This window comes from Schistocerca nitens, chromosome 7, assembly GCF_023898315.1.
Source record: "Schistocerca nitens isolate TAMUIC-IGC-003100 chromosome 7, iqSchNite1.1, whole genome shotgun sequence".
In the NCBI taxonomy this organism is placed as follows: domain Eukaryota; kingdom Metazoa; phylum Arthropoda; class Insecta; order Orthoptera; family Acrididae; genus Schistocerca; species Schistocerca nitens.
Window position 1 is genome coordinate 576,854,140 of NC_064620.1, and position 13,050 is coordinate 576,867,189.

The 13,050-nt window shown below is 44.7% G+C and overlaps 1 protein-coding gene across 1 annotated transcript in view; it reads left to right on the forward strand.

The window, feature by feature from the left end:
- Positions 1-1,619: 1,619 nt before the first annotated feature.
- The window catches only part of LOC126195755 (serine/threonine-protein phosphatase 6 regulatory ankyrin repeat subunit A), a 427,181-nt gene continuing 415,750 nt past the window's right edge, over positions 1,620-13,050 (forward strand). Inside the window, exon 1 of the mRNA XM_049934383.1 lies at positions 1,620-2,078. Within this exon, the coding sequence (XP_049790340.1) occupies positions 1,620-2,078 (459 nt within the window). The remainder of the gene's footprint in view (positions 2,079-13,050) is intronic.

A 13,050-nucleotide genomic window follows, 5' to 3' on the forward strand; every position in this document is an offset into this window, starting at 1 on the left:
GGTTACACACTGCAGATATTTTCTGAGCCTTAAACAGACGCTTTACTGAAGGTCACAGTCAAAACTGTGCCAGGAATACATTACACTAGAGCGTCTCGTTGACGTGACCTACTGTTTCTCTTCTGTTTCTCAAGCTGACAATCGGGACTGTTTATAACGTTTTTGGCTCCTGGAGATCAAAGTCTCCTTTTGGGTTAGAGGCATAACTTTTTTTGCAGAATTCACTGCAGCCACATCAGGTCCACTGTTGTTATTTCCTGTCCTCAGACCATAGTATCATTTTCAGGTGTACTACGCAATCTGTAATTCAAAGCATGACATTCTAAATCGTTAACAATCTTCTCAAAGAAACTTTTTTTTATTTCTTGTACTGGATTTATAGAAAATAATTTTAAAGCCATTACTGTGCCTTCGATGCTACAATTTCAAGATTACCCCTGTGTTTGAAATTCTGTCGTGTGCTACCCATATGTTGTCCTGTTTATACTGCCAATTTCATTGAAACTAAATCTCAAAAATCGTTTGGCTAAGTGGACACTCTAGATGAAAAGAAAACTATAAGTGATGAAAGAATAAATTCTAGCCCCAATAAGGATAAATTTCCATCGATAAGTAACTTTTTTTGTAAAATATAGCTTGATTTGTATATCTAAACAGTTACACTGATTCGAGCGATTGTGAACTGAGGTTCAGGTGAATCTGGATCCAATGAAGGAATAGTGCATCCAAGTGTCCACCAATTTTACAGTCTTCAAAGAAAAACTTTTTCCCAGAGGTGCATTTACATGTTGTACAGGTACATCACTGGACTTTGGTCTGTTAACTGAAAACCACCACCAGTCTGTTTGTAAAAATGATGTCTTTCATGGCACACTGAAGTAGCTTTGAACTGAGGTCGTTTTGAATATCTCAGTTGTGTAAGGGCAGAAATTATTACAAAAGATAAATTAGGACACATATTTGCGTTACCAGTTTCTATCAAATGGGTTTAATCAAGGCGGTTTTAAGTATCTGGCTCTTGGACTTGTTTCCACCAGGATGTTATTCTGGAATATGCACACTTGTCCCTTATGTATCACTCCAGCTCTATGTTATGAACGTAGATCTTCAGTATTAGTAATATCATTGCTTCTGAAAAACAGCAGATAACACAATATGGTTGTACATACGTTGTCTCAGCTAATACGCTATGGTTGTTGATACCTTGTCACAACTGACAAAGTATTGTAGAATCTACAGTCTTGTCCATGCATCATCAGTTTCGTTGTAGTTAATGAACTTTATATGTCCATTGCGATGTTATGAAAAGCAAATAGAAACATTTTGAATGTTTCTGTAAAAAAGCAACAGTTCTAGGGATGATTGACTTTGTGATTGTCACCACAAACGTTGTGGAGTCTTGTATGTTGTAGAACCAGTACCCTTCTCGAACATTAGCCATTACAGGTTTGGATAACGAGCCTTAACCTCTGGCAGCAGTAATATTCGCAAAACGACCCATCACTGTTTCTCAGACAGCAACCGCTCGTTTCACCGTTTAGTGAGTGCTGTGTGGTTGCCATCGGAGGCCAATGGGATTCGGTCGCTGACGAGTACAGGCAGGTGTGAGATGATTCGGGATGCCGATCCCGATCACCAGAACGGAAAGCGTGCCGGCCAACCTGACGGCGTCCCGCTCGGCTGCTGGTGCGGCGTCGACGTCGTCGCCGTCGCCGTCGGCCGGCGCGTCGGTCACTTCGGTGGCGGCGATGCCGGCGGAGGCGGCGGCTTCGCTGGCCATCAGCGCGGCGCTCAGCAACGACTTCGTGTCGCGCAACAAGCTGCAGGTGGGCGGCGGCTGGGGGCAGCTGCTGAGGAAGGCCGTGTGCACTTTGCAGAGGGGCAAGATCCCGCTGCTGCTGGCCGTCGAGGCGGGCAACCAGTCCATGTGCCGCGAGCTGCTGTCGCAGCAGACGGCCGAACAGCTGCGCGCCACCACCGACAACGGCGACACGGCGCTGCACCTGGCCACCAGGCGGCGAGACGTCGACATGGTGCGCATCCTGGTCGACTACGGCGCGAACGTCGACATGCAGAACGTGAGTACCTGCTGCTCTGCTGCCCGCCTGCCCTGGAGCCACCTGCACCGAGCTGCTCTCACCACGCACCACTCTCGATTGACTGGAAGGGTAGTCAGTTGCACCGCACTTTCCACTGCACTTTTGCGAGGAGCTTGGCTCCACTATCCGGTGTACACGTCTAATTTAACAAAACACAGTTGACTTGCTTATATGAGGGCTACAACTGTAGTAGTGGCAATTACTTAGTTACGAGGGTCTTTCAATAAGTAATGTATAAATCATGTGTCCCTTTGGAAGTCAGATCTGGAAGGTGGAGAGATTTGGAGAGATTGAATAAGAGTCTCTGATCTTTCTTTCCACCAACCTGTCGTCTTCTAAAGTTGTGTCCCCAGCGCAGAAGACAGCTCGTCGGTCGTGGGATCTTGTTCGGTGCCGGCCGGGGTGGCCGAGCGGTTCGAATCCTGACTTAGGTTAGTTAGGTTTAAATAGTTCTAAGTTCTAGGGGACTGATGACCTCAGAAGTTAAGTCCCATAGTGCTCAGAGCCATTTGAACCTTCTTCAGCGGAGGCTGTTATGCTGTCAATTCGAACCTGTGATTGTGCTTTTCCCAGGATGCCACTTGCCCAGGTTAGTCTCTGTAAATTCAGAGGGCAAGATCTCTAGTACTGACAATGATGGTAGGCGACACTTCTCATTAATGTAGAAGTGGCCGCGCGGTTCTGGCGCTGCAGTCTGGAACCGCGAGACCGCTACGGTCGCAGGTTCGAATCCTGCCTCGGGCATGGATGTGTGTGATGTCCTTAGGTTAGTTAGGTTTAACTAGTTCTAAGTTCTAGGGGACTAATGACCTCAGCAGTTGAGTCCCATAGTGCTCAGAGCCATTTGAACCATTTTTCATTAATGTACCCTGCTAGTTTTTTTTTAAACATCCACACATTTACACTGTCTTTTACAACACTCAACATACCCTTCTATATTGTATGGTAACTTTTCCATCCAGCTTCTGAAATATGATTCACAAGTCCGGCTCTCCGGTACGCACTGGACAGAGTGAGTATTACATTTCACAACTAAGTTACGCCCGATATAGAGTACAGCATGTCCGGCTCTGAAGAACACCCGAAACAGACTGACTACTACATATTCACATCTGACTAATGCTCGATAATGAGATTACATGTTCGGCCCTTCTGAACGCTCGAAACAGAGTCACTAAGGCAGCCGATGTACTTCGTGTTCCAGGCACGCCAAAGCGACCCAGGTGTCCGAAGCACTTCGGTTGCAATATCGTTACTCCTGTGTTTCTCAAAACTACTGAAATTTAATAAACAAAAACCATAGACTCGTGAGGTAACCATGAGAGATGGTCATACTAAAATCTTGGTTAAATACAATGAAAAGTATATACACTGCTGGCTACCGTAAATGCAACACCAAGAAAGACAAGAGGTAGCACAACAAGATTTATTTTGTAGATAACATGTTGACCAAGTATCAAATGATTACGTTTACAGACGTCTGTGACATGTGGTTCCTGCCAGAATCAGTAGCCAGAGTAGCCGCCATTGTTGGAGATCACCGCTGCCACACGTCTCGGCATTGAGTCAAAGAGACGTTGGATGTGTTCCTGGGGTACAGCAGCCCAAGCAGCTTCCACACGTTGCCAAATATCATCTGGTGTGGCAGCTGGGGATGTAATCTGGGTCACTCGTTGAGCAAACATGGACCACATGTTTTCTATCGGCGAAAGATCCGGAGAGCGAGCCGGCCAGAGAAGCAATTCAATCTGGTTATTGACGAAGAACCTTTGGACAATGCGTGCCACGTGTGGTTGCGCATTATCCTGTTGAAACATGGCTGTGGCCGAGCCCTGAAGGTAAGGAAGGACAACTGGCTCCAGCACCTCGAATATGTAGCGCCGGCTATTTAAAGTACCGGCAATGCGTACTAGAGGCGTGCGAGAGTAATATCCAATGCCGCCCCATACCATAATACCCGGTGCAAGACCAGTGTGGCGGTGCATAATGCAGCTGTCGAGCATCCTCTCTCCACGGTGTCTCCACACTCGAATCCGACCATCGTTGTGCTGCAGACAGAAGCGTGCCTCGTCAGTAAAGACAACGTCATTCCATTCTGCCGTCCACATCCGTCTGTCATCACACCATTGGCGACGGAGACGTCTGTGGTTCTGCGTCAATGGTAGACGAAGCAATGGACGTCTTGCGGACAGACCACTCTGCTGTAAACGGCGTCGAATGGTACGCGCAGACACTGGATGATGCGTTACAGACGCAATGTGCTGTGCTATGGTTCGGGATGTCACTGAGCGATCCGTTACTGCCATGCGCACAATTTACCTATCAGCACGTGCAGTGGTGCACCGAGGTGAATGCGATCGACCACGTCGGTCCGTCGTACCCTCCTGCATCCAACGGTCACATATCCGCATTACAGTTGTTTGGTTTCGTCCAACACGACTAGCGATTTCTCTGTATGATAATCCACAATCTCGGTAAGCCACTATCCTTCCTCTGTCGAACTCGGATACTTGATCAAAAGATGTTCGCTGTTGTCTACGAGGCATAACTGATCGTCTTGTGAAACAACCACAAGGTAAACACACGTGCCGAACGTACACTCGTCGAAATCGCCAAGCGTTAAATGGCGCTATGAGGTGGCGCCACAGGCGCGCGTGATGTGCGTCTGCGCTGAAATTCTAATCAGTTGCATATCTCATCGCTGCAAACCCATGGTGTAAATTTCACTTGATTCGGATGCTTCCTTCAGGGTGTTGCATTTACGGTGGCCAGCAGTGTAAGTAATTAATAAGAGAAGTGAGGCGTTTTGGCACCTAGCACCCGAACGTGCCGACCAATCAGAAGCAAGTTCAGTACAGTTGGCGGACTCCCCCACGGGATTGGTGCATACTGTACCAGCTGTAGGCAATCTGCGAGTGTATTTATGTTTTTTTCCCGTTTTTGCTGCAGATCTGTTGATGGTCATTATGAACCGAAATCGGTAATCTGTTAACAAAAAGTTTGTGGCCATAGACGTAAATTAAAGGAAACTTATTGTATATAAGGGTCACTGTTTTATTTGGGACAATGTTGCAGCTTGCGAAACTGTCCCATTTGTCGTCTCTCGTACCTCACTCCACTTTTGTACCATGTGGTACTTCACATGTGTGAAGCTGCATCAAGGCGAGCTTCTAGCAAAATAAAATACTGACGGCCACAGCCAGAAATATCACAAATGCCCCAAATTTAAAAAAAAAAGCCATTAATATACATAGACAAAGGTCCTTGTTAATGCTTCACATTTGATGTTTGTTCTGTGCGCTGGTCAAGTTTCGAACCATTCTGGTTGATGGCAGAGCCGTAGTACGACGTCAAAATGGCGTCTACACACGACTCACACTACAAGCAGCGTGCTGTTATTGAATTCTTGTGAGCAGAAAAAGAAACCGTGGTGAACATCCATAAACGTTTGTGTGCAGTGTATGGCTCTGCTGCAGTTGACAGGAGTACAGGTGGGCGATGGGCAAAGAAAGTTACAGACTCAGGAAATGCAGAAGCAGAGCTCCATGATCAGCCACGCTCGGGACGTCCTGCCACAGCCACTGCTCCAGACATGCTGACTCGTGCGGCTGCCATTATTCGTCCCGACTGTCGCATCACAACTCGACAATTGGCTCTACAGTTTTCTGTCAGTATTCGGAAGTACGTCTGCAATGACGGAGACTCTCGGATATTCAAAGAGGTGCTCACGATGGGTTCCACGAATGCTCACAGCGAACCATAAGATTCAAAGAAACGTAATTTTATCTGAAGTGTTGAAGCGTTTTGAGACGGACAGAGAGGCCCTCCTGTCACGGGTCGTTACGGAGGACGAAAGCTGGGTGCACCACCTTGCCGCCGGAAACAAGAAGGCATCACCCTCATTCACCACAAAACAACAACATCAAGACAGCCCCCCTATGCCGGAAAAGTCATGGTCAGTGTCTTCCGGGATTGTGATGGCGGCATTCTCGTGGATAGGATGCCAAGAGGGTCAACCATCAATTCAGAGGCATACACGAAGACTATAAACTCGAGAACCGTTTCCGACGTGTTCGATCGGAGAAGAATCCAGCAGAAATCTTGCTCCAACACGATAATGCACGCCCACACACAAGTCTGAGAAACAGGGAACACATCGCCAAATTGGGTTGGAAATCACTGCCTCGTCCACCCTACAGTCCAGACCTGGCACCCTCGGACTTCCATCTCTTTGGACCGCTTAAAGATTCTCTGCGGGCAACACACTTTGAAGGTGACGAGAGCGTCACTCATGCAGTGAAAATATGACTACGTGTACAGGACAAGAGGTTTTACCGGCAGGGAATACATGCTCTTTCACATTGTTTTTGTACGGCCATAAAACATGGTGGAGACTACGTAGAAAAATAGGACATGGACAAGACATGTATATTGCCACCAAATTCTGACTCTTAACAATAAATATGTTCTGAGAAAAATATGTGGGGCATTATTTATTGAAAGACCCTCGTAGAACTTATACAAAATAGATATAGGTTTCAAAGTTTTGCTGTATTTAAAACCAGTCACCCAGCAGTGTGTATAAGCATTATCCGTTTTGTCAAAGTCGTAAGCTAGCCTTAGCAGCGCCACTTGTCTTGGCAGTGCGAGCACAACTGTCTCTGTAACAGTTACGAAGCAAATGCCACGAATTTCAAAACAAGTCTGGGGAGTGTGGAGGGTGGTACAGCACTTCCCAGCCATATCGATCGAACAGATCACTCACAAGTTGCACTGCATGCACGCCAGTGTTTTCCTGGAATATGATGGGCAGGTCTTGTAAAAAGTGTCACTGTTTCTTTCTTTAAGCTGGTCGCAGGCAGTGTTCCAAAAATGAGCAGCTTACAGGAAGAAGCAGTGAGACTTTCTACAAGACCTGCCCATCATATTCTAGGACAAACTCGGGTGCATCAGTGCAAGTTGTGAGTGATTTGTTCGATCGATATGGCTGGAAAGTGCTGTACCATCCACCGTACTCTCTGGACTTGAGCCCTTTTGATTTCAGCTTTATTCCTAACTTGAAGAAAGCACTTCCCGGCATTCCCTTCAGAGCTTTTACAGAGATTCGTCAGGCTGTACACCGATCCACTCGCACCATCACCAAGATTATTGCTATGGGAATTCTGTGACTTTCTCATCACCGGTAGTGCATTATACACAATGCTGGTCACTACTTAGAACGAGAGTAAAACTGTGAAACCTGTATGTATTTTGTATAACATATAAATAAATATGATGGAAGGTGAAGAAATGAATTAAAAATTGTGCCACGGCCAGGATTTGAAACCAGGTCTCCTTCCATTCTAGGCAGGAATACTGACCATTACACTAGCACAGCACTGTGGTTGCATGGATTAGCTACGTCCAGATAAGGTGATGATATGAAGTTTGTGTTTTGGACGGTGTCGGACTTGACTAGTCCATAGAGCGCTGTTAGTGAAACGGCAGTGCTGGTGTAATGGTGAGCATTCTTGCCTAGTGTGGCAGGAGGCCTGGGTTCAACTCCTGGCCGTTGCAGAAATTTTGATTCATTTCTTCAGCTTCCGTCATTATCGTAGATAAAGATGAGACTTAAATGTCTCGAGAAAAATTAATTATACGATGTAAATGAATAGTTGCGACTATTAAAATTCCAGTCCTTGTATTTTTACAAACCTATGGCGTCTATAATGGCCTGGAAAGAAGAAAAGCCGCCTGTAGGTCACCACTGATGACTCTTCAACGTCCCGTCCGCAGTATCTGGTAGAACAGGTCACTCCAGCGCTGCTCCATGAAGCACAGCTGCTCAGCAGTGCCTGACGGCTTACTCCAGGGAAGGTATGGCATTTGGTTTCCGCATGCCTGAACCACTCCCCCACGTCTGTCTGCGGGTGCGATGCCAAGACAGCACCGCCTACCACTGCCCGCGGGTGCACGGCTGCCAGCGAATGGGCACATGAATTCCAGCAGCCCATTCTAGAGAACAGGATGGAATGAAAGCAGCATTCATGAACTGTATTCGTTTTTTCTGACTCAGGTTTATCACACAAACGTTTTTATTGAACCATTTCCGTGTAACATTTACCATCATTTTAGATTTTTTGGGTCGCCAGGATATTAGTGAGCAGATCTTGCAGTCTTCCAGCAAATACAAATGGACACTGATCGAGTTGTTAGAGAATTCGCGAGAGCAGTTGTTGACGTAACAAGGGTATTTACAGTAGTACTTAAAAAGTCATGATAAAATTTAAACTTACGTGAAAACGTCCCCTTCTAAAACAAAGTGCTTAATTTATTTTGGTGTGCTTAACACAATAAATTAATGTGCAAGCTGTGCCACTAGAATAATTACGTTTATAACTATTTCTGAAGTAATTGTATTCTATACATTCAGACTTACAAGCCAAATGGAAAAGTACAACAAATGAAGTACCAACCATCATATGTACGAACAGAAATTTCTTGCCCAGAAGGCTACGCAGGATAGTGCACATCTCATGCTGGCATTCGGTGGAAGAAGCCACGTAGAAGAAGGTGTAATTAGATGAATGACGAACACTGACTTCACTTAACGAAGGTTTATTCAGCAATTGCACATACGAGAGTGCGGAGCGAACTTCGTCCGGCCAGAACTCATACGGTATATATACAGTTACAACATTCCAGTACAATGATTCTTGACACTTTTGGATACTTCTAGAATGTATTCGAACCGAATATAGAAATTAAAATTTTACAGTTCACGTGAGTTTTGAACTCACGACCCTCTATGTAACAGTCTCGTATCATAACCACTACACCATGGTTTCTAAATTTTGTAATTTGTGGACATGAGAGAAAGCAGCGAAACTTCCTATTTTTGAAGATTCCCAGCGACCCAAAAGTTAATTATGTAAAAGGGAAAACAGTGATTAATCAGGTTGCCCACAAATTCTTGCTAAGTGGAAAATCCATGAGGCAGTAGGGACCTGAATTTACGAAACTGTACATAGGTAAACAGTAGTTTATTATCAGAAACCAGCTGAACACTTTGCAATTAGTAAAATACACAATTTAACAGTGGGAGCACTGATGACTGGTAAATAAAGCAGTTAAACACAAGTCTTACCACACCAATAAATGCAATACTTAAAATGTGTGGATGCAACGTACAATTAAAAGAAGATATAAAGATTGACGCATGTCGGCAGACACAAAATAAAATATCCTTCGTTTTGTCACAAAAATAATTTAAAATTATACCATGTTGCGGAAAGAATTATTAGTTGACTTACAGTATTGCTTTTTACCTTACAATTACAGAACAAGAACATCAGCTGATCAAACAAATAAGTACACTTAGTAACAACACAAATGGCTTAAGGCACAATGATAAATGCCTATCACAGCGAAGCCCCAGGCAGTTAAATTTTGCATACAAATTTTATTAATAGACATGTTTCCTCATCCCTAAAGAGCAGCTTACAGCAACACTGACGAATCTTAAGTGAACAAAAATATCACTATTCAACAAATTTTAATAACATTTAAGACACATACAGGGTAAAAGAATCAACAGCCGATGGTCATGCAATGGGTGGAGATGCTTTAGCATTTACAAGAAATTTGGTTAAGAATCAAAAAGCCCCATCAGCAGTTACTTTAAAGGACCTTAGGCTAACGTCCAAACACGCTTTTGTGGGCAGGCTGGCTATTAGGTTTATAAACATAGTGAGACTCATGACGCAATGGTGATCAAAAACATCAGGTACGAGGCGTAAAGTTAATAAGAACTTCACGGCAAATTGTCTAAAACATACAGATTGCTGCAAATGGCCCAACCGAATTCTACTAGAAGTCGCCTCTAGACGCTGCTGCTTGGATTTACCTACGCACGATTTAAAAGGAATCAGATACAGTAAATCCTAAGGGAAACTAATTATAAACATAAAGGCTTCCTGGCCACTATCACACACAACTGAAATATGGAACGCCAAAGTAAAGCAAACACTTAATCTCAGGTGTTCACAGTTAAGCAAACAACGGCAGTAGCCAATAAGATATACACCAAGAATTAGCTAAGTGAGCACAAAAGGCAAACAAACAAATCAAAGTGTAATTATTAAAAATATGTCGAAATGTTTGGTATGGTCTTATGGGACCAAACTGCTGAGGTCATCGGTCTCTAAGCTTACACACTACTTAATCCAACTTAAACTAACTTACGCTAAGGACGACACACACACACACACACACACACACACACACACACACACACACACACACACACATGCGGAGGATTCGAACCTCCGACGGGGGATATAATTAGTACACAGGTGTCTAGTTCAGCAAGCAACTGACAACAAAAAATGCTGATTTACTAGAATCAGCTGGGCAGAATAGATGTCTTTTCCACAAATGTACGAGGGATCTACGTTACCAGAAATGATATGATAAAAACCACAAGACCAACCAAAACATACAGTGACGCAGATTTCCAGGTTCGCTACTGAAGTCAATAAACAAGCTATAAAATAACGGCTAATCTGTCCTATAAAATACACACATAAACAGAATTAAACATTATTCTAGTAAAATACAAGAGACCGTGAATAAAAGAAAGCTGGCAAGCACTGAATAGGTAATATGCCACACAAGTAGCTTACAGAAAAATCTGAATAGTAAGCACGGACCTGAGCACACAATCAACCAGACGTCATCACTTGCAACAGAATATTGGCGGAACGACCGCAGATGCCAGTTAGATCCGAAAGCAACCAGGATGCAGTGGGTCAGATATCAGTTAAGATCATAATTACCTCCCATTACAGAAAAGGGCTCACCATAAAGCCCACAACGCAGGCACACAACGGTTCCCTGAGCAGGCTAGCTTCCTTGAACGGTCGAGTAGCTGACACTTAAACTCTAACTGGAGCCATAGCTCCAATAACACTCCACAGCCCAGGTTTCTACCTTCCAGCTACGTTCAGCCCAATGGAGCACCCTCAGGCCCTACATAGAACTGGACCTCCAACTCTCCACACTGCTGCTAGCAAGTCCCTTCTCTTCTGCTTGATGCACATGCTGCTGTATCCCCATCCGCCAGTCTCATGTGCCCGACTGTTGGCCAGCGTCGTCCAGTTACCTAGCTATGGGGCAGGGACATAAACACAGCAGAGACTACCGATACTGAGTGCTGAGGATGTTCATGCGCATCACATAATCCTCCTCCCCCTTCTCCCCCATTAAGCTGGTACCGGCAGAGTCAGGAGCGGCAAGGTATGAGGGGATTCCCCAGCATCCTGGTTCCGGTGGCGACCTTCAGCTGGCTGATATGATCCTTGGTTAATTGACTGGTGGAAAGGTTCTTGATCAGGATACTCACTGGGGAAGTGGTCTGAACCACTTTGTGCGGTCCCACAAACAGTGGAAACATCTTACACACAAACCACCAGAACTACGGAGTATAGGCAAACCATTTCTGTTAGCTCCAAATGCGTATATGTCTGGTAGGTGAATTGGTAGAACGTCAGATCGTTGTACAAAAGATCATGAGTTCGACACCCACTGATAGAGATTTTTTTAACAGATTACGCGTGAAATTGTATGGGACAACATTTTTACGTCACGTAAGAGGAAGTTTCAGAGTTTGTAGCAATGTTCTTTTGGGAGTCTGCTTTCGCTTCGTTAGCTGAAAGAAGCAAACCTATTGGGTACATATGTATGGATAGGTGTCCTGTTATCTATAGAAATGTATGCTATAGGTTTGTAACTTTCAGCTAATGACGTGAAAGCAGACTGCCAAAAGAACATTGCTGCAAACTCCGAAACGTCCTTTTACATGACCTAAAAATTTTCTCCCATGTAACGAGTTCACGCGTAATATGTTAAAAAAAATCAACATCAATGGATTACGAACTTGGGACCTTCAGTACGACAATCTTACACTCTACCAACTTTTTTATGTCATTTTGTTCGTTATTAGTTGTTGGGGTGTTGTATTTGTTCGGGGCGGGCGTCCCATGACGCTTGTCCAGTTTCATCATTGATCCATTAACTCAGTTATTTTATTACAGTAGGCAGCTAACCCTCTGACCGAACACGCTGAGCTACCGTGCCGGCGCCATCTCACCTCCCAGAGAACTTCACCAACGTTTGGTACCGATCTCAGTGTCTGACATCTGAATGTTTGGGTGTTAGAAGTGAGCTACGTCACCCCCCCCCCTCCGCCCCCCTCCCCCCACGCTTTGTACCTGAAATTTCTTCAAGTAGACTTCGGTTTCATGGCGGTAACGAGTGTCGGATGTCTATATGTCTGTTCTTGTTACATCTAGCATTGTCCCTCTGGTGTGCAAGCTGTATGTTATTTCTTGCAGGTCTTCTTCATGACCTTATGATCATTATCTTCAGGAAGGCGATCATTAATCTACTGCAGGTTGGAAAGTGGCGAGTAAATAGGGAATGTGAACAAAAATTTGGAGAGAGTGGTCCTGTGCGTTTCATGCATGGCTGTGTTGAAGGCAAAATTAGGCCACCCAGTGAATTAATCCGTGGCAGATTACCAAGGTCAACTTAAGATTGCGGTTCACACACTGCACAAAGAAGGGTTGTGGGTACCAGGGATAATGGTTACATGCGAAATATCATTGGTAAAGCAAAATCTTTTAAATTACAGGACGCAAAAGCTGGCACATCGTCGCCAATCACACGTTTTGCTGTACCAAGGATACAGAAAATATGACTTTGATTTTGTATCCCGCCTGGAAGCCGGCGCGTGGGTCTGCTCCTGAAAACTGAAGGGTAGGCCGAATGCAGGAAGCTAGGAGGAGCGGGTGAGGTGGAACTCTCGATACTGCAATTAAAGTAAAAGTGGTTTTACTATATGTCAACACAATAATAACGTGAATACATAATAACGCAAATACATAACTTTGCACTGAGGAGTACGTAGGTG